Source organism: Lipotes vexillifer, unplaced genomic scaffold (genome assembly GCF_000442215.2).
Source record: "Lipotes vexillifer unplaced genomic scaffold, Lipotes_vexillifer_v1.1 scaffold496, whole genome shotgun sequence".
NCBI lineage: Eukaryota > Metazoa > Chordata > Mammalia > Artiodactyla > Lipotidae > Lipotes > Lipotes vexillifer.
The window spans coordinates 1,149,351-1,171,584 of NW_006786690.1; the positions used below are offsets into that span (position 1 = coordinate 1,149,351).

At 43.8% G+C, this 22,234-nt stretch overlaps 1 protein-coding gene across 1 annotated transcript in view; it reads right to left on the reverse strand.

The window, feature by feature from the left end:
* Positions 1–22,234, reverse strand: part of ARID1A (AT-rich interaction domain 1A) — a 69,912-nt gene that overhangs the window by 37,698 nt on the left and 9,980 nt on the right. Inside the window, exons 3-5 of the mRNA XM_007459301.1 lie at positions 5,701–5,913; positions 3,954–4,406; positions 2,850–2,966 (exon numbers count right to left, since the gene is read on the reverse strand). Of these exons, the coding sequence (XP_007459363.1) occupies positions 2,850–2,966; positions 3,954–4,406; positions 5,701–5,913 (783 nt within the window). The remainder of the gene's footprint in view (positions 1–2,849; positions 2,967–3,953; positions 4,407–5,700; positions 5,914–22,234) is intronic.

A 22,234-nucleotide genomic window follows, 5' to 3' on the forward strand; every position in this document is an offset into this window, starting at 1 on the left:
GCCTCCCCCATTGCGGAGCACAGGCTCCGGACGCGCAGGCTCTGCGGCCATGGCTCACGGGCCCAGCCGCTCCACAGCACATGGGATCCTCCCAGACCGGGGCACGAACCTGCGTCCCCTGCATTGGCAGGCGGACTCTCAACCACTGGGCCACCAGGGAAGCCCCTTAAGCTGAGTTTTGAAGCTTGATTAGGAAGGAGTTTTCTGAGGAAATGATCTTGAAGATGTAGTCTGAAATATGAATGGGAAAAGTTAGGAGGAAAAGTGTATTAGGCAAAGGGAAGATTGTGTGCAAGGGGCTGGAAGCAGAAAAGGCATGGGGTGTTACAGAAACTGAGAGAGGGCAGAGAGCAAAAAAGGATGAAGCAGAGGTTCTCAAAGTGCCATCCTTGGTCTAGGAGCATCAAGAATTTGTTAGAAATGCAAATTCTGAGACCTCACTCCAGACCTACTAAATCAGAAAGGGAGGGCGGGGAGGGGGGTGGAGAATAGCCTTCGTAATAATAAGGATTTTGGATTTTATTCTAAGATTAATGAAAAATAATTGAGAGGTTTTAATAGAGGGATAGCATAATCAGGATAATAGTAGCTAAATGGTTTGGCATTAATAGCTGAGCAAAAACTCCTCAAAATCTAATTTTTGTAATAATCAGGATCAGAAACCATACTGAGCCTTTAAGTCAAGGGTCACAATCGTAATGCCTTTAGGGCTAAGCCAGAAAGGCGAATGATTGAAAAGAGGGATGTGGAACACTGATGGGGCTGCCCTCCAGTCAGCAAAGCATCTGCTCTGGAGCCAAACAAACACGTGCTGAGTGGAGGGATTCACTGGCGAACTTAGGGCTCCCTTAACACACCTGCTTAAGAAAGGAGTGGGCCCCTTGCAGGGAATCCAGCCTTCTCCCTTCTTCAGATGTGACTATTTCCCCAGCCTGGCTAGGCAAATCTGGCATCAAACCAAAATTTCAAAGAGTAAACCACCTTTTGTTTCTTTGTCCAAGTAGCAGAGGGATAAAAAGCAATTCAACAAACAAGATGCCAATAACCCAGCCTGCTCACCTCTCACACGGAGTTTCTACTACAACGCAAATGACCCATTTGTATGAATCTACGGTAGAAGCCTGAACTTGGGAATGCTCCTTGTGATAGGCTAACCCAGGAACAACCCTCTCCTGGGCCCAAGAGGCTACCAGTGTCTTCACTTCAGAAGGTCAAATCAAGCTCTTGGAGTCAACAGTATAAGGCTCTCGACCCTTAAAAGACACACAACATGTTTGTATGCTAGGTTTCTCAGAACTAAAAACTATCAAATACAGTCCAGTCAAAAGGTCACTAGAAACAAGCAGAAACTTTTTGATGAGGAGCAACTTACAGCACTGGTAGAAATCCACCAATTTGGATTCTTGCCACAATATTGTGTACCTTACCCAGATTTAGCTACAGACCATAGATGATGAGGGAGTGGTTACACAGTTCTGACTGAATCAGGTTAAAAAGCACATTCCAGTGCCATTCAGGATGCAGAAAAGGATTGCAACAGACATTAATGAGAAGGGAACAAAGAGTGACTGCCTTATTCAGACACTTCCTCCCCCAATTCCTCAGCTGAGAAAGTCAACAGTCTCAGAAGTCCCATCTGACAATAGCTATTCATCCTGGCCTGGGAAGCCTGAATTACAGGTGCTGAGGGACTCCACAGACCTTGCCCTACTAAGGTTATGGCTCAGAGATCTTCAGGGGAAGCCTTGGAGGCTTCATGATGAAGTGAGTTCCTGCCTCCCACCTATTCCTTAAAGATCCCCAAACCATTTTCTCCAAAGTCAGAATAAATGAAGAGACAAGCTTCAAATCCAAGTAGAATCAAAATTTCAAAAGAATCTTATTTGCACCTGTAGCTGAATTTCCATTTCCTAAACTGAAGCCAGATTTGTAATGAAAGGTTTGCTACCTGCAGTCTTACTAGATTTCAGAACATCCCATTTTATTCCTGTGCCCAGCCTAAGTGACTTGCCTACGTGTACTGGCAGAGCTAAGACAAAAGGTAAATGTTCCCAGAACCAGCCTACTATTTAATAGTTGGTGTTAACTGCCTTTGAGTATCAAGTATAGTCCCTCTAAGATGATGATGATAAAGGCTGACATTTATGGAGCACCTACAAGCACCAGTACTCTCTTTATATAAACTTATTTAATATTAACCTCTCCATGAAGTGGGTACTTAAGAGTTTCATTTTACAGATGCAAAAACTAAGGCATGGAGAGGTTAAGTGACTTGCTCAAGGATCCAGAGTTAGCGGCAGAGTCAAAATGCAGACCCAGGAACTCTGAGTGTAGAGCCCAAGCTCTTAATCAGCAGACCACACTGTCTTTCTCAGGATACTGCCAGTCCATTCTATAAACACTAATCAGGCATCTGGGCACCAAAAACTCTACTAGACAAAAGCACCTATTCATACAAAACAACAACTAGAAAATCTGCTTTTACTCCGCCATGCTCAATGTGACAATCCATGCTGAATGCACCCCAGATCCTACCTCCCAGCTTACTGCTCAGACAAACACCTAAAAATTAAAGCCCTCAAAAGTAAGATGAACAAACAAAAAAACTTTAAAACAGTGTTTAGATCTCTAAACAGAGATCACACACATATTCCTCCCTGGCCAGGAAACCAAAACAGACATTCTATAAGGTCAATCCATAAATTCCTATTCAGAATTTTGAGCCTGAATTCAAGGAATAGCTCATCATTCATTTAGCTCAATACCACCTAAACATCCAATCAGAAACTGGTTTTCTTTGTTTTTCTCTCTGCCCCCATCATCTTTTAGAGGGTGGCATAAATACTCACAGGCAAGCTTGAAGGTCTTGACTGAAGACTCAGGTTCATATCTTCTTGCCCTCCCTTACTGGAGGTCATTGAGGGGGCTGAGGATGCCTGAGACCCAAATGAATCTTGAGATAACTCCTAAAACAAGAAAAACAAAAGCTGTGAGAGCTTGGTATTGATAAACCAGGCAAGCTTGCTTCATGATGAAAGGCCTATGGGACTCTCTTCAACAGGGGGAAGCTAGGTGTGAGAGACTGCCCAATCACACACAATATTATCCAAAGGCAGAAAAAAACAAGTTGTGGCTCTTAAGAATGTCAACAGTGGACATAAGACTCTCTGATGGCACTCTTGACCATTTATTACCACCCACAGAAAGCTGTTACTTGGGGATAAATGCTAAAGTCTAGCTAACTACAAGTTATATCTATCAAGGAATGAGACCACCTGATTCAAAAACACCAACAAAAACCTCACGCTAGGACCTCTGCGTTAAGATGAGTACTGCTTCCTTTAAAGATATTTATTCCAACAATGCCACCAATGCACAAAATCTTTAATGGACCTGTCATCACTCAGTCATTCTCCTCTTTTTGTTCCTTAAAGAATAAAGCCCAAATTGTTATTTAGATTTTATCACCTACCTTGTTCATAGACATGGCTACAGATGAATTTTAGCTATTTCCCAAAATCAAATCCACTCTCAAAAAAATAAGAGATTTGCTACAACTATTCTAAAGAACGTGATGTCAGCTCTGACAGCAATTTCAAACGAAGGGCTCCAAAATATTTTGAGCAATAGCAGAATGGAATGGCAGTTGGATGAATGTACAGTAGAGCCTCCCAAAGCGACTGTCTTAAAAAAAGACCAAACTAACTTGGATGCTCAAGTTCTGAATTCTGAGTTAAAAGAAAAAAATCAGTCCCATTATCTTTATTTCTTTTCTGTCTATGCAACTTTCCATTGCCCTATTTCATGAGTATGGAGAGCTACAGGTTTTTATGCAGTTATATCTTTATTAGTTTCAATTAGAGAACCAATTTTGTATGGCAAAGTTCTCATGACACCAGCCCCCAAAGTCTGCAGTCACACGTAGGGAAGGGCATGAGGAAGGGGCCTCTTACCTGTGGTGGAGGGAAGCGCTGCTGAGAATAGGCAGTTTGCTGTGACTGCTGAGACTGGGGCTGAGGGTACGCAGCCTGCTGGGAAAGCGTCGAGGATGCTGGCTGCTGAGGTGGCGGCTGCTGGTAAGGAGACTGTGCCTGCTGCTGTGAGTAGGGGGGCTGGCTCTGGGGGTGCTGCTGGGTGGTGGACTGCTGGGTGGGGTACGGGGTTGGGGACTGCTGATGGGGGGGCTGGGACGGCTGCTGGGAATACGGAGGCTGAGAGGACTGGAGCTGCGGTGGCTGAGACTGAGGCTGCTGCTGATATGAAGGCTGGGCGTGAGGGGTCTGGGATGGTGGCTGCTGGGAGTAGGGCTGCTGCTGCTGCTGGGGGTGAGGGCTTTGCTGGTTGTAATATGGAGCCTGGCCCTGCTGACCATACCCGCTGGGGCCTGGCTGTCCATAAGGTGGAATCTGTAAAAGGAAAGGATACTTTTAGCACTGACCCTTCTGGATGAAGAAAGGTGATTATGTCAGAAGCCATGCCCTGAAGATGGGTATACAAAGCCGCCAAGCCAAGCCTCACATTTAGAAAGCCCAGGGTTTTTCTACCAACCCTGTTAAACTGAGCCAGGAAGGACAGCCAGGCTGGGTTCCTAGTTGGTTTGTTCTTAAGTGGACTACATTCATTCGCAGAAAATTTACACTATTTAATAAAAATCTGGGCAACTTACAAGAGTTCAAGAACACCTGTTTTCACCAATGAGTCTACTCTTTTTATCATGGCCTAGACCGTTTTTATAAGCGCTAGGAATCTGTATCCTAGCCACAACGAAGAGTCAAGGGCAGCCTGGCTCAGCCGACTGAAAACCTAGGGTTTAGTAATCCAGATGGTATGCCAATCACTAAACTACCCTGGTTCTCTTTTTCATTTAGTCTTCATTCAAAAAGTATCTGACAGCCTACTTGCTTACTTGCACCAGGCACTACTCTAGGCACCAGGGATCTATCTGGCAAAAGGAGGGGGGAAAAGACCAATAATATCCTTCCCAACTCTCCTCCATTTTCTCCTTGAAAAAAAAAGTGATTTTATATAAGGGCATACTTTGCTTTCAAGTCTCAGAAGTAAAGTTACATCTTATATTCTATCCCTCACCATCTTCAGTATGAATATCACTCACATATAAATGGTAGAAAATGCTGTCAAAACAAAAAATGGCAATAAAAAGATGACGGTGCGGATGGTCAGATAAAAGGAGATGAGTAAAATCTTAACATCTGCAATAGCACTGTTAGCATCTTTACTGTTCAATCTTCCCTTTGCCTGCTACTCCCAGTCCCTTCTAAACATTCACTTTAAACCAGACAGCTGTATGTTGAAGGCCTTGAGAACACGAAGGGCCTCTTCTCTCCCCAGGGCACATGGTGTGAGTGGTTTTTCTTGGTAGCAGTGGATTGGTGCTCAGCCACTGCCTTTTTCTTTCTTCCCACTTCCTTCAGAGATCGCCATTCAGTGGGTACAAGCAGGCCAGCCAGGTCAAAGAAGACAGATACGTATAGCAGGCGGCCAGGGAGCAGTTTTCCTTCAAGCACACATGCAATGGTGACCACAACCTTGGCCTTGTACATAGCACAGTGAAACTAACTGAGTCAGTTGGCCTATGTTCCTTTCAAGAGGTTTGGAAGCCAAAGACACATTCTGATTCTATAGCTGAAGACCAGATCTTGGACAGCAACAAGGATTGAGGTAATCGGAGTCAACATCTACCTGCTGTGCATAAGAGAGGCCGCCCATGGTACTCTGCGCTCGGCCCTGCATGGTCATCGGGTACCGCTGTGGGGTCTGGGACCCATATGGCTGCCCTGGGTACCCATGTCCTTGCTGCGGTCCTGATGGAGGTCCCTGTTGTTGCGAGTATGGGTTAGTCCCGCCATATGGCTGAGGTCTCATCTTGCCCATCTGATCCATTGGACTGGATGGCTACAAAATAAAGAGCATTTCATTAACCTGAAGCTTTCATGTCCTCTAGCCAATATGAACACAAACCTTGGCAAACAGATCTGTATGCCACAAAGGAAAACAGTTACTATGAAATAAAGTAATGGTATAGACCCAATAACCCTTGAGCAAGTCATTTAACCTTCCTCAGAACCTTGATTTTGTCATATGTAAAATGGAAACACCACCAGTTTGTGAAAGCATCTTCTAAGCTATATACTACTTTATAAGTGTGGTACTACTTGAGATCCAAGGAACGGGCCAGGGGTGGAGCAATGAATACACGTACTCTATGGTACAGAAAAATGAGAACAAAGGCCCTTCAGTTGGGAGGGGATGGTGCTGCTATACTCTGCCATGATCCTGTTCAATAACACCAGAACTGATGCTTTAATACTGTGGTAGGGAATTCAAATACACAAGCATCCAGAGGTTTTTATTCTTTAAATAGTGGAAACTTGTTTTCTTGCACATCCAGAGCCCATTTGTGCTATGGCACGAGGACTTAAATTTATGCTTTCTTCCAATTGGGTATCATAGCTAAGTTACAGCTGTTGAGGGAATTGTGACCCTGAATTTATTTAGAGCCTTGTACAACTCAACTGAAAAGTTCACCTCCTTTAATATTCAAGAGCTTGAGGGTGTAAGGCAGGTAGAGATTATGTCTCTCTAAAAAACAAGATGCAGAGGTACCAATAATGGAACCTCAAAGCTCATAGGTATTTGGCTACAAACAACTTCCAGCTCTTTGTGGTGCAACAGGATCAGTCAACTCATTCACTTTCTGACATAATTTTATCTTATTGGAGCTACGCAGAACAGAGGCCCAGCACACTTTCCCCTCCCAGAGATGCCTACCATGCTATATCTATTGGTGGTGAGAAGGGAAGGAGGGAGTATCTCTAAGCAATTAAATAGATACACCCAAGTTGCCAAGTAGGCCTGCACCTGACGTAAAACTTGAAAACTGAATCTTAAATTGGGGATGGGGAGTAGATATTAAGGAATTCAGTGGTTCTCAAACTTCAGAATGCATCAGAATCACCCGGAGGGCTTATTAAAATGCACACTGCTGGGACCCATCCCCAGAGTACGATTCTGTAGGTTGAGGGGTGGGTCTAAGATATGCATTTATAGCAGTTCCCAGGTGATACTGATGCTGCTGGTCCAGGGACCACCATACTTTAAGAACCACTGGCCTAGATTACACCTAGGGTCCCTTCTGGTTCTATTATTCTATAATTAATAAATTATTCTAATTTTTTTTTTTTTGCAGCACACTACCTAAGTGTTTTATAATAATGAGGAAGTCGAGCTGTCATGAGGAAAATGGATAAGATAAAAAGCCACAGAGACTATTCTTCTAAATACTAACCGAAAAAAAGCAGAAACGAAGTTCTCTCTTAGGCTGCAGCTGAAATCTCACCTTAAAAGGTTAACACTGAAACCTCCCAAGTTTCCAAACTATGAGAATCATAGTGAAACCGTGTCCCAAATCACTACTACATGTCAATATTATTAAAGTGCTATTTCCAACAATCATAAGTAAACAATTTTTGCCCAGACCTGCCTCTGTATCGGAAGCTCCAATAACATTCCTGATCATAACTTTGGAGTCACGTGGATTCTTTTGGGCCTGTTTAGGAAGTTCAAATTCAACAACCGAACTAGTGAGTAATAAATAGCATGTGGTCTTCTCCAGATACACCTGGCAATGGAGCCAAAACATCACCATTCTCTCCTACAAAGAGCTCAGGGGCTTACACAGCCACATCATGCCGCAAATAACAAGGAGATCCTCATCTTATCCTAGACTGCAGCTGCTGTCCATGTGGCCCCCAGGTGAAGAGACTACATTTGCTGAACAGAGACCAGCCCACTCTGGGTATCTCTGTCAGTCTAGATCTCCTAAACACACAAGGGGCAGTCATTACCATGGTTGCTACGGAGCTTCCAGAGCAGCAGCTATTAACCACGGCTACCGATCAGATGTGAGAAGCTTCACAAATGCCTGGGCCTCTCCCTAGAGATTCCAATTTAGCGAGTCTAGAAAGGCTTGGGCTCCCTCCCCCTAAACCCCTTAAGATCCTTGGATGTGTGTGTGTGTGTGGCAATGCATGGCTTGCGGGATCTTAGTTGCGGGATCTTAGTTCTTAGTTCCCCAACCAGGGACTGAACCCAGGCCACGGCAGTGAAAGCCCCAAGTCTTAACCACTAGACTGCCAGGAAATTCCCTAGTTCTAACATATATTACTAGCTGAGAACCAGTGATCTAGAGAAACACTGCCCAATAAAATTTTCTGTGTTGTGTGACTATTAAGTACTTGAAATATGCCTAGTGTGACTGAGGAACTGAATTCTTTTTATTTACTTTTAATTAAATTCAAATAACCACATGTAGCTGGTGGTTATATTGGATTGCACTAGATTGTTCTAGAGCAATACTCACAAATCATTTTCACCTCTCCCTGCTCAACAACAGCCCCAAACTTCCTACCTACTACATCATGTACAGTATCAAAGAGAAAGAGCAAAGAAAGTAATAAATCGACAGACTTGGGTTCAAATCCTAACTCTTGTCACTGACCTTGAAAACATCAATTCTTTAACTAAAATGCACATAACTGGGGCTTCCCAGCTGACGCAGTGGTTAAGAGTCCACCTGCCAATGCAGGGGACACGGGTTCGAGCCCTGGTCCAGGAAGATCCCACATGCTGCAGAGCAACTAAGCCCGTGCATCACAACTACTGAGCCTGTGCTCTAGAGCCCATGTGCCACAACTACTGAAGCCCACGTGCCTAGAGCCCATGCTCCGCAACGAGAGAAGCCTGTGCACCACGACGAAGAGTAGCTCCCACTCACCGCAACTAGAGAAAGCCCACGCGCACCATCAAAGACCCAACACAGCCAAAAAACAAAAACAAAAACAAACATAAAATGCACATAACACACTTCACACAGTGCCTGTTAAACGCCCAATGAATAGTAGCTATTATCAATAATGATAAATAGTGCTTCTGCCTGGCTCTAAAATGTGCCACAGTGCTCTGGTTCTACGCATTTTTCAGCCTCATGCCAGACTTCCCACAAGTCCAGCTCTACGCAACAGTACCCTGCCCTGCCCTCCTGTCCACAATGGCTTCCACCAGCAGAAACCCAACCCTTCAAAATGAAGCCACTTCCCACTTCTTTAGCACATTCTGTTCTTTCACACTTCTAAATGGCCTATTGTAAAATCAGTCAGAATCATAGGTTTAGCGCTTAGTTGTCCAGCTAACTGACTGCATCTCTCGAGACTAAGTTCTCGGAAATCGGAGATCAGGTATTTTATCTTCAAAGTCCCCCGAAAGACCCCAAGTGCAGAACTAGGGCTCAGGAACTTCACTGTGCCAGGCTGCCCTACTTTAAGAAGTGGGTAGGGAAGAAAGCCTAGACTAAACCACCTAGCCAAAGGGCCAGGGACACCCCTAAACCCTAAACCAGGTTATGACTTTGAGGGCAGAAAAAAATGGGGACTGAACTGAAAAAGCAAAGGGGAGGGTAGAACAAATAGTCAAGGAAGAATGAGCACACCTCTAAGGAGACTCTTAAGCGCCATCCTTAAGTGCCTCTCTCCTATAACCAGAGAGGTCTTCAAACCACACAGGCATCTACAAACACACTGCTTAAAAACAAAAGGCTAAAGGCAAGTCACTCCCTCCTACCCACCACCCCCGCCCCATGTCTCACATCAGGGTGCCTGCACTCCCAATTGAGGACAGCTACTAAAGGGTTCAAGGATTCTTCCATTAACTTTAGAAATTCCTTGCAGACTAAAAATAAATGCAAGTTAAAAAAATTCTTATTCTAAAAAATGAAATTAAGACCTTTCCCTTTCCTGGACATCAGATTTCTGACCCCTTCCCTTCAGTAAAGGGTTATAATAAACAGAATACACAGCTTAGCAACTAAAATATATTCAGTTCAACCAGATTACTCTGGTCTCATGTCAAAGTTAAACATCTGCTCATATCAGAAGGGGAGGTAGGCAGGGACTGAACTCACACTTCTGACATTTAAAACCATTGTGAAAGATTTGTGATTTGCAGTTATAGATGAAATGTCATCTTCCAATCTTTCATAACAGAGAAGGGGCCTTAAATCTTCACTAATCAGTTTTTTTGGAAAGTAGCAATTTCAAACCAGAAAAATCCCTACTACATACAAGATAGAAAAACCAGTATCAGCAGTCTGCAGGCACCAAGGAAGAGGCAGAGGATGGGAAACACCAAAGAGCCAGAGATTCCACTCTGGGAAAGACAGAGAGGAAATCCCTTCAATGGGAAACCACAGGAGTAGATTACTGTGATTACACTTCAAAAGCAAAGGCTCTGCCACAAAGACACATAATTGAGAGGAAAATGCTGCCCCCTTGATCAGGGAAGTCGGGCCCCCTGCTATATACTCTCCTGCATTCATAAAAAATAAAAATAAAAAAGAGGAAAAGAGCCATAAGAAAACCCCCATCTCTATTCACCACTTATCTCTTTCCAGATCACTGGACGTGTTACAAACTGCCTGCCAAATGAAATGCATCAAAAGTTGCAGTTTCCCTAGGCATCAAAGGCAAGGATGCCTAGCAGGCTGGTCCCTTTGAATAAACTCAGAACAAACAGCTTACAGACTAACCACTTGCACAGTTTCCTTGCTCTAAGCAAATGGAATTAAAAGCCCCTCCACATCAGAGGGCTAATGGAATCCCTTACAACTTCTTATTGCACCAAGGAAAGCCATAACGACCTAAGGGGTTGCTGAGATATAACACACTGGACTTCAAATTCTCCAACTTCTGATCACAACTGATTGAGAAGAGAGCAGAGAAGGCGGTGCCAGGGACTCCAACTTCAAAGTGAGAGATACTGTTCACCAAAATGCACCACACCACATGCAGTGGCACCAGGAAAGAGAAACTTCTTAATTTTCTTGAAATAAAAGTCCAACTGAGGAGAAAGTTCCAGGCTTAAGTCCCAATCCAAAGATGCCAAAAGGAAGTGACCGTGTAGCAAACCAAAGGAGCCAGATTTGGTACCCAAGGACCAGCAAGAACATGACTGGAGAGAGATGGACCGGGCTGCCAAAAATGTGTCCATCAGAAAGCAGAAGTCTTGACTACCACTTGTCCTGTCACCCTAAATGCCAACTAGTTGAGGCTAGTAGAAACCTAGAATATTATTTCTTACTCATTGCGCTTTCAATTTATTCCTGGCCAGATCTGTTGTATTACTTTTAATAATAACAATAAAAAAAAAGCATCCCTGGCTCTTTAACCAAAAGAACCACCTAATTGATTCCCACAGTAATTAACCTGCATTTTACCTCAGAGAGCGGTAGTTAAGGAAGTCGGCACTGCTATTTATAACTCATCTCAAATTGAGGGCAGACTGCCTAAAATCTAACACATCCCAGCTGTACTCCTGTTTGAACTGGGGCCAAGGGAATTTTTTAAAGCAATCTTGGCACCGAATGAATGACACCAACAGTATGAGAGCTCGAGCGGTTGTGTTGTGGTGACGTAGCACTGGAGGTGGAATGGGAGGGGGCCAGTGTACTGTGATCCCTCTCGTGCACGCCTGCTGCTTGCTGAGTCCCAGTACAGTAAGCTGGGAACCGCCCACTGAGAGCCAAACACAGGAAAAGGCTTTTCCTGTGGAACGCCTTGAAGTGAGAAACACATGGCTAATCTGCATAAACGCAAAGCCACACCACCCCTGCCAGGAAGGTTAGTGCTCGTAATCTCTGGCCATGAAGCTGGCTGCCTGGGAGGACTTGGACTGGCGCCTGATAACCCAGAAAGAGCCGAAAGAACAGATGGGTAAGGACCCCGGCAGAAAACAGCCCCAGGTCACGTGACTCGCCACATGGCCCCGCCAGCACAAACTATTGTCTGGCTGTGGAGCTCCCATACAAAGGCACCCAGCCTTGGCTTCCTGTGATTACAGGGACAGGCGGCAGCTGTTGATCCAGTTCCCCTATGGGACGCTCCCCTACTGAGGAGCATTCCAGGGAGGGATAAATACAGAAGTTAAAGGGAGGGATAAATACAAAAGTTAAGGCCTCTCCCAACCAACGTGCTCTCAGCCTCCTGCAAGCTCCACGTGGCCCCACACTCAGATCTGAGGAAGGACAGAGTAGATTCCATAGAGAGAACCACCCTTTGCACCCCATACACTGAGCTGACCAGCATAAATCATTCTCATAGTGCCTCCCTCCCCAGCCACACAGACATCTGTATCCTCATCCTGTTTTTTCTCACTCCTCGAGTACACTTCATGGCTTTGAAGACTGGTCTAGGGGCCCAACCGCAATCAAGTAAAAACTGCCCAGAAACCTACGTTTAGTTCTATCCCCAGACCCTGCCTCCTAAAATAAGGAGATTCCTTCCCTTCATTTTGTTTTGCATTTAAACAGTCATGTGACCCAGGATAACAAGAGATTCTTCGCTTCCTATTTGGCCTCACCAGAGACATCACTGATTTCCTGAAGCTATACTGATGATAAGAAAATAAAAATCTCTCATCAGATATACCAACAACTGACCCAGGAGATCAACCCACTCAGCCTATGTTTCTTATCATTCATAACCTGAGAATCACACCCCATTTTTCTACTTCACAAGAGACTGAAAACAATTCTTTCATTTTAGTTCTAGTTCATTCCAGTTCTTAACAAACTGGTCATATGCCTATGGTGAGAGAGGAATTACCAACAACTAGTTTACAACTACCACCTGAAAGAGACAGTTTTTTAAAAAATTCTTTCAACGTTCCGTAAGTGTCCAAGTTGAATATAAATAAAAAACCCAAAGTCAATTAAAAGTTCTATCTACCCCATTCTGTTTACAGAAACGATTCTTGAAGATCAGGGCACATTCCCCTTTGCAGCCTTAAGAGCCCATTTCATTTCAAAGACATGACCTGAAGCATCAAGCTGACCGAACTCCTAGGAGGGGCTGCAACCTGACAACAGACTCAGGGCCTTCCAACCCACACTGTCTCTAATGTGATAGAGAACAAGACAAGATGCCTGGCTCTCTCCCTGGCTCAGAGATATTTAGGCTACTGTCCATCTTTCCAGACCAGAAAATCAGAAAAAAACTCACTCAGGGTAGAAAAAAAGAGACCAAAGGGGGAAAAGTCACTGAATCTTCCACAAAACTCAAACAAATTATGAGAGCCAACCGTAATAACCACCTCGCAGCTGTCCACCCAGAAGAGGCGTGACAGAAAAACCACAACCAGGTGGCTGGCATTTCTTTATTTCTTCGCTGGGTCCTGAAAGAGCTCTTCAAATAAAGCAAGTAGAGCATTAAAGTAATAAATTCCCCAACAAATGATAAAGTTCTTCTCATCCAGAGTACTTTCATTAGCCACCTTTCAAAGAGAAAGTGCTCTTCCAAAAATGATGATCCCTTTTTCGGAAGACCAAACTTAGCTAACCAATTTCTCCCAATTTCCAATGAATTACAAAAGCCTCTAAGAAAGACACATACCTTCTTGAGAAAGAATTCTTCAGGTACTACTTAAAACCCAGGTATATAATATATAAAACAGTAAGGCCCCAAGACAATGATTAAACAAGAATGAAATGCCATTTGATAAAATTAAACATCCCCTTGTTTACAACTTTTTAATCTCAAGAGTAAGACAGCATTACAACACGGTGAAGAGTACACTAGACTGAGAGAATGTCTGAGTTTCAATCCCAGTTCTCTGACCAACTGGGGAGAGAGGGGTACTAATCAGGCTGTACCTAACCGCTTCAGCTACACACTTGAATCCCGCCCTCTAGATTCTGAATCAGCAGCTCTGGGATGGGGCCAGGAATCTCCTCAGGCAATTCTCATGTCCAGTCTGGGAGCATTTGGGCTGCATGGCCTCCCTCCAAATCTCCTCCCATCTCCAGCACAGAATGACTCTAGAACTCAGATGCACGCTCAGCTTCCTTAGCCACCCTATGGTCTGAAGAGGGCAGTGCCTGGCCAATAGAGAAAAACTAGGAACGGACCTCAGATTCCCAAATAAGCAGCATTCTCAAAGCCAAGACTTCCCAAATTCTTATACTTAATCCCCGACTGTCTTGTTCACCTGACCACCTATTACTAACAATACTATATGCTTTACTTATTTACCTTGTTCACTGTCTGTATCCTAGACTAGAACATGAACTCCGGGAAGGTAGACATCCGTGTGTAAAACAAACTTTCCTACTTTAAAAGAGGAAAAGAAAGGGAACTGTGAAAGAGAAAGTGGAATTCTAGAGGTCTTGGCAATTCCTAACCTCTTTCATGCTGACAGGAAATGCTTTGGTTCAACACAGTAAGTCCTAAGAGCTCTGCCTCCACAATGCCTTCAACTTCTCTGTCCCTCAGTTTCTACATCAACAGGATAGAGACGGCAGTAGTAGCACCCTCAGGGTTGAATAAGTTAATACATTAAAACGAAACAAAACATTGTTCTTCAAACCAGCTGGACACGCTCCAGCCTCAGAGTCTTTGTATTCACGGATCTCTCCACCTGGAATACTCTTTCTTCTCTCAGGTATTAGTATAGCTCTCTCACATCAAATATCACTTCATTTTGGCCTCCCCTGGTGTACCCATTTAAGATTTCAATCCTGCACACTTCTTATAGTTGATCCCTGATAAACTTTGCTCCTGAGCACATATCACTAAGCATACTATATGCTAAAGTTTACTTATTTATCTTGTTTAATGTCTATATCCTAGACTAGTATAAGCTACAAGGCTAGAATACAAGGTATGTGTCTGTGTTTGATTGCTATATCCTCCAGCACCCAAAATGTTAGCTATTATCATCCTACACAAGTCCCAAATTTCTAAGTAATAAAGCTTAGAAACCAGACCCAGGTCTGGTCCCACACACTGAAGACCAGAAAAACCCAAGGTGGTCAACTAGAAGTTAACTAACAATCAAATAAATTACTTCCCTCTCTCCATACTCAACAGGAGAAAAAGCAGAATGGAGCTGAAAGCAGTTTCAAAATACCCACTTAAAAAACAAGAATACTACAGGACTTCCCTGGTAGCGCAGTGGTTAAGAATCCACCTACCGGGCTTCCCTGGTGGCGCACTGGTTGAGAGTCCGCCTGCCGATGCAGGGGACACGGGTTCGTGCCCCGGTCCGGGAAGATCCCACATGCCGAGGAGCAGCTAGGCCCATGAGCTATGGCCGCTGAGCCTGCGCGTCCGGAGCCTGTGCTCCGCAACGGGAGAGGCCCACGTACCGCAAAAAAAAAAAAAAAAGAATCTGCCTGCCAATGCAGGGGACATGGGTTCAAGCCCTGATCCAGGAAGATCCCACATGCCGCGGAGCAACTAAGCCTGTGTGCCACAACTACTGAGCCCACGTGCCTAGAGCCTGTGCTCTGCAACAAAGAGAAGCCACCGCAATGAGAAGACCGTGCACTGCAACGAAGAGTAGCCCCCGTGTACAGCAACGAAGACCCAATGCAGCCAAAAATAAATATTTTTTTAAAATAAAGAAAACTTAAACACAAACACACACACACACACAAAGTTAGACACCAAAAGGGTTGACCAGTCCAGTTCTCAAGCTCTACCTACTTTCAGTCTGTTCTCCCAAAGGAATTTGTTCAATAGCTCCTTCCAAGAATCCTGACAGTAAAGCCCAACGGTTTTCAACCAGGGCAATACTAGCCCCTGAGAAGTGTTTGGAAACCAATGCACGAAAGTGCCTTTTAGGTTATCACGGCGATTCTGTGGTATTACTGGCATTTATTACCTGGGGAGCAGGATGCCAAATGTCCTGCAATGCATCTCCACACAAAGAAGAGCCTCACTGAGAAACAATGGACTCTAGCCCATTACAAGTCCAGTCTGAGATGGAGAATTTCCTGTAACAACTGACCCTGGAGCAGTGATGGGAAAGGGAATCAGAACTGACTGGTACCTATCCCAAGAGCTCAACAGTACAAAGTCACCCACTAGCCAAGGTAATCATAAATAAAATTTTACTTTATGAAATAGTTGGAAAATAATTTACTGAGGGCAGTACTTCCCCAGTGCATTAATTACAATTATATAGTTATTTGTAATTATTTATTTATATCTTTCCCTGTACTCCATGGCATTATGCCTCCTGTTGCCTGATACATTGTAGAAGCTCCTTAAGTAGCTGCTACACTACTGTAAGCAACTGCCAAATGGTAGGTAGGTACTCAGGTTTTTCAAAACAAGTTTTGCCACAAGATTTCTTACACTGGCAAGTTCCAACTATTGTATGCTTTAAATTAGACAATATTTCAGGAACAGGACTGGACAACTAAGTGAGCTAAAAAAAAGTTCTTATCCTGAAAATTCTTGAGAAATGGGGCATATGATCAAAGTCCAAGAAAACCTGATGGTATACAAGGAAAACAGGTTGGTATACTGCCTTCCAGTATATGCTTAATAATTAAAAACTTAACAATATACAGACCTGACTACCCACACGAGGTGTTATGGGTTGACATCAGAAAAAAGTATTTCCTCCCACAAACCATCCTTTGGTGCTTCTACTAGGGAAAGGACCTTATTGTGGATGGACCACAGCCCAGCTGAGTACATTAAGAATGAAGCACTAAGTAGGTTTAGACATTTTCTTCCCTACCTGTTTGTCGTTTATCAGGAATTGATATGGTACACTTAAGGGATACATGGAGAGGCAAGGGTCACACAGCCTTTCAAACAGAGCTTTACCCAGGAGAGTATATATCAACTTTTCAGTAAAGACAACACTTCTAAATCACACCTAGTTCTTTTGACCTAGTTTCTAAAATACTACTCCCTTTTCCATATGTTAAATTGCTTTACAGATAACTGCTCAAAAATAGACAAAAAAGGCAAAGGCAAAAACTGCTTCTAGCCAAAAAACTTTAAGGCCTCCCTGCCTTCTCCTTTAAAAAGCTCTCTTTTCCCCCATTCCTTTTACTTTATCTATAACTCCAAACTTGGTCTGGCATGGGTCATATAAAAAGGTTCTAAATTTCTCTAAGTGCACAGTTTTACATTCTGCCAAAGTTTTTCCTTCTATACTAAAAAAGGTATCTGTGACATCACTTAGCTGTAGGAACTTGATTTACATGCAGTAGGGGAATCTGTTTGCCATCATGCTTTGATTGTAATCAATCCAGTCAAGTACTATATTTTGATAAAGACACTGAGAAGCAGCAGCCATGGCACCTTCATTAATTCCTAGGGCTTCCCTGGACCGCTTTCCAAAAATGCCAGCCTTTCCCTTGGTCCCCCTATGTCCACTATAACAGGCACAATAAAATAAGTTAAAGAATGGCCAAGGACACAGCCAACCTTATTCAGATTACAGATGCTTCCAAATCCTCAGGCTTTTTTAAGGTCAGCAGTTCCCTGAATGAAAAGCCATAGAGTACTATAGATTCTCCTATTCTTTTCAGAGCTCCAAAAGTACATTGGTACCAACCTCCTTTACACCACTGTCCACACAAATGTGTACAGAAGAGCCTGGCTTCATCATTTATATGAGAAATGCATGAGCCTAGACCAAAGTTACCAGCTGTTTTTCCTGCTATCTCTGGCCAGTATAGTCAAATTGGGATGAATACTTGGCACGCTAAGCTATGGAAATCTAGCTAATATTTATCCGTACCCCCCCCAAGTCTGTTTTGGCTCATACACTCTTTTGAGATTGCTGTGTTCACTCACCCAGACACATTTACCAAAGGGAAATTCTGTGTGCCTCGAATAAGGCAATCTCAATCTCATTTTATTTTAACCCAAAATACCATAATGAGACCACATATTGGTCACTTGAGGTTTTATGTAGGGGTTTTAAAGAAGCCAATTCAAAGCTGCACTGGGAGAGCAGAAGATTCAAATCACAGACTAGAAAGAAAAACAAGAATGTTACAAATCTGTCTTAGACCAACAGAACCCCCAAAACAGATTAAGGAGGGCTAAGAAAGTCTCCAGACCAAAGGCAATAAGGTGAGAAAAGAGAAGAGGGAGAGATCATCTAGGAAACTTCTGTTTCTTAGTTTATTAGACAAAGACACGTCCTGCCTCTAGTTAGTCAGGCCATTCCAACAGAGGTAAGCAGATACCAGGAATCTTCACTGAAACGATGTTGATCTGAAAGTGGTATAAATTGCCTCTCCGGTTCTCTTAAGACATTTTGTCCGCTCTGGTGTGTTAAAGTTACTGAAGTCTCCACGTGCTTTGCATTCTACTAACAGAATTAGAAACCAAAGTAAAGAATGAAAAAGGAAAAAAACAAGAACAGAGAGAAAATAAAGCTGAATGGCAGAGGAATGATAAAGTGAGTCTAGAACACAAAAACACACACACAGAACATATGACTACCAGAGTATTGTCTGTACATACAAATATCAAATCACAGATCAAACTGTCAGCATACTGCCTCCTGGAAGCCTCTGCCTTCATCGCAGCCAGGTCACAGTGATTACAGCTTCCCTTCTCAGGCAGGAGGGAAAAGAGGTCTGGTACAGGAAACATGTTTTTAATGGGAAGGATTCAGAAACCACATCAGGTTTTCAGAAAGCCCCCATGAACTACAACACTGGCTCTCCACTTGGTCTTTGCATTATTAATGTTTATTATCTGACCATTTCTGTAACTTCCATTTCTGTGCCAAGCACAATCCTTATTAAGTCATACAACTAGGGACAGGTTTTGGCTCAAATGTCCATTCCTCAAAGAGACCTCATCCACTTCAGAGATGGGGTAACTCATCAGGAGTCTTTTTTTTTTTTTTTAGCGTACGCGGGCCTCTCATGTTGTGGCTTTTCCCGTTGCGGAGCACGGGCTCCAGATGCGCAGGCTCAACGGCCACAGCCCACGGGCCCAGCCATTCCACGGCACGTGGGATCCTCCCAGACCAGGGCACGAACCCACGTCCCCTGCATCGGCAGGCGGACTCTCAACCGCTGCGCCACCAGGGAAGCCCCTCAGGAGGCTTCTTAGAGGGTTTATTTACTAGGACTTCACAACAAGGGACACAAGGAAAGGAATCACAGCAAAACTCAAGGTGGCCACTGGGGCACTGAGGGGTGGGGGATGAGAGACAGAGGGAAGTCATTAAGAATGGTTTATTCAGAGACCACCAGATTCTCAGATCAGCTGGCCATCAACGAGCAGAAAGGATATCATGGCATTTAATTAAGGTTTCAAATACTAGCCTCTGAAGAGCATTTTCAAGAACGACTTTTGGGGCAGTTTTATCAACTGGTCATAGTTGGAGGCCACCATCCTAAAATGAGCTTTTCCACCGTCATCAAACCAGAACCATCCTCATGCTACGCCACCAAAGAGCTAAAAGAAAGAGAAACAGAGGGCAGGGAGTCCCCAGGTCCTATAAACAGAGTTTGTCATTACTGTATAGAAGATCCATCTCAAAAGTATTTTCTTTCTTCTCCCCCAACCCCTAGCACTTTTAACCTTTTCTCCAACGAATAACACACTTTCAACATCATGGGAAGGGCAGATACATCTGAAACATTAGCCTTTGGTATAATTTGGAAGAAGCCCCTCAGGTATTTCAGATATATTCTGTAGCCTAGTTGAGCATATATCCAGTAGTTCTCAAACTTGAGTGTGCATTATAGTGGCCTGGAGGTCTTGTTAAAACATACTGCCAGAGTTTTGGATTCAGTACATCTGGATGAGTATTTGCATTTCTAAACAGGGCCCAGGTAAAAATGCTATGGGCCCAGGTAAAAACTATGGGATAGCTTTTAATTCAGCACAGACTAATGCTGTCTGTCTTTAACCATTCAATTCTATCCCCTTCTCAAGCAGGGGCCTCTACCAACTAGGAGTTGTGTTCGAATTTTATTGGATAACAAGTAATACTTACATATATGTATTTAACGTTTACTACAGCTGCAAGTAGATATTTTTCCTTATCATACAGTTGAGGATACAGATTCAGAGAAGACCTGCCTGAAGTCACACAGCCTAAGGGAACTTTAAACCTCGCTTTTAGAGCTGACTCTGACATGAAACTGTGTGAGGCACTTAACCTTTACATGTTCACTTCCCTGAAGTGGAAAATTAAGACAATAATCCTCATCTCTCCAGTGAGTGCTCCAAGTTCTAGAAAGTAAAATCACTCTGCAAATATTTTCATAATGCAAGTTACTCTCATTTAGGTCAAAGTGAAGGGCTCTATCTTTGAGCCTGAATCCTACCTCTATCCCCACTCTCAAAGAGAAAAGGGCCTAAGGACCAAATCCTGCCAATTCTTACCATCGGGATCATACAGACATTCATCAAAAACCTAAATAAAATTCTAAATGGAAGAGATGGATGGGACAGAAATCTAGGCATAATGTCAAACTGTAACTAAAGGCTTTTCAGTCTTTCACCCCATTTAAGAGTTCTAGGGACTTCCTTCGTGGTCCAGTGGCTAAGAATCTGAGCTCCCAATGCAGGGGGCCCTGGTCGGGGAACTAGATCCCACATGCACGCTGCAACTAAAGATCTCGCATGCCGCAATGAAGATCTGGCACAGCCTAAATAAATAATATAGTTTAAAAAATAAAGAGTCCTAGGGCTTCCTGGTGGCGCAGTGGTTGAGAGTCCGCCTACCAATGCAGGGGACACGGGTTCGTGCCCCGGTCCGGGAAGATCCCACATGCCACAAAGCAGCTGGGCCCGTGAGCCATGGCCGCTGAGCCTGCGTGTCCAGAGCCTGTGCTCCGCAATGGGAGAGGCCACAGCAGTGAGAGGCCCGCGTACGGCAAAAAAATAAAAAATAAAGAGTTCTAGATTATTGCAAAAAATAATGTCCCAACAAGGTCTAGTGCTTGAATAATTTATTTTGGATAAGCAAACTTAGTATTTTATAATGTTACACAGCTCTGGAGAATCAGACAAACCTTGATTCAAATCTGAACTCTAGGGCTTCCCTGGTGGCGCAGTGGTTGAGAGTCCGCCTGCCGATGCAGGGGACGTGGGTTCGTGCCCCGGTCCAGGAAGATCCCACATGCCACGGAGCGGCTGGGCCCGTAAGCCATGGCCACTGAGCCTGCGCGTCCGGAGCCTGTGCTCCGCAACAGGAGAGGCCACAACAGTGAGAGGCCCGTGTATCGCAAAAAAAAAAAAAAAAAAAATCTGAACTCTACCTTTTACTAGTTTTTTGTCCTAGGGTGAATTTCTCATTCTTACTCTACTTCCTCATCTGTAAAGTGGGAGGAATAACTCTAGAACCCACCTCTCGTGATTGTGAAGATTAAATAAAGAAATTCATGGAGAGACCCAAGCATAGTGCTTGGCACATAGCAAGTACTCAACTACATGGCAATTATCATTAATATTCACCCCCAACACACCATCACTTGAAAACAGGGAACTCAGTGAGGTCCTTGGCCTACCCCTGGCCCAGGACAAAGTTGTGGACAAACTACCTATAGAATTGATCCCCAAATCCTTATTAATATCTTTGGCAGCCCAGATTCCTAAATAGGTAAAAAGTTAGAAGTCTGGAAATGAAAGGCAGGTTATCCAAATCTGAATCAAGAGTTTCACACTCCTAAACTAATGCCATGAAACTCCATCACCTTCCAACCAGAACAGAATCTTGTCCAAAAGGCAAGAGAGAAAGCCATCTGTATTCACCAGAAAAGATGTAGTAACAAAGAGCAACCAATTCCCAGCATTCTGCTCAGGTGATTTGTTCTCTAAGAACAACAGAAAGCTGTAATAAGGTCTACCCAAGAGAGAGGGGAAATCACTGGGCAAGAAGAGCCCAAAGACATATCTGTTTCCTCTTAAAGGAAGCACCCAGCACGATGTAGCCTTTAATCCTCTACCACGTGGCTGAACTCACACTCTTCTTAAAGTCAAAGTACACCAGGCACCAGTCAGTTGAGAATAAACAGCTGGACCCAGATGCACTCATGCAAGTTGTGACCTCAAGGAAAACAGGAGGCAAAATAAAAACACTAAGCACACAGCAAATGGGTTTTCAAATATCACACCAATCCCTAAACTCCCCTGCTGCCGTCATGCTGGTGCTAGATCTTGAGGGGGGAGTTCCTTCTAACAGAGACGTCTGTAAACAAGCAAGCTGAAAGCTAACAAGTTTAAGAGGGAAAAGCATACAAAAATCTTGGCTGCTGGTGATGAGCCACAAAAAAATCATGAACGTGCCAGTGCCAAGGGAGGAGGAAGTCTAATACCTAACATTGCAGACTTATGAACCCAGAAGCAATGAAGCCATAAGGAAGCCCAAATGCAAAAGAGAAAAA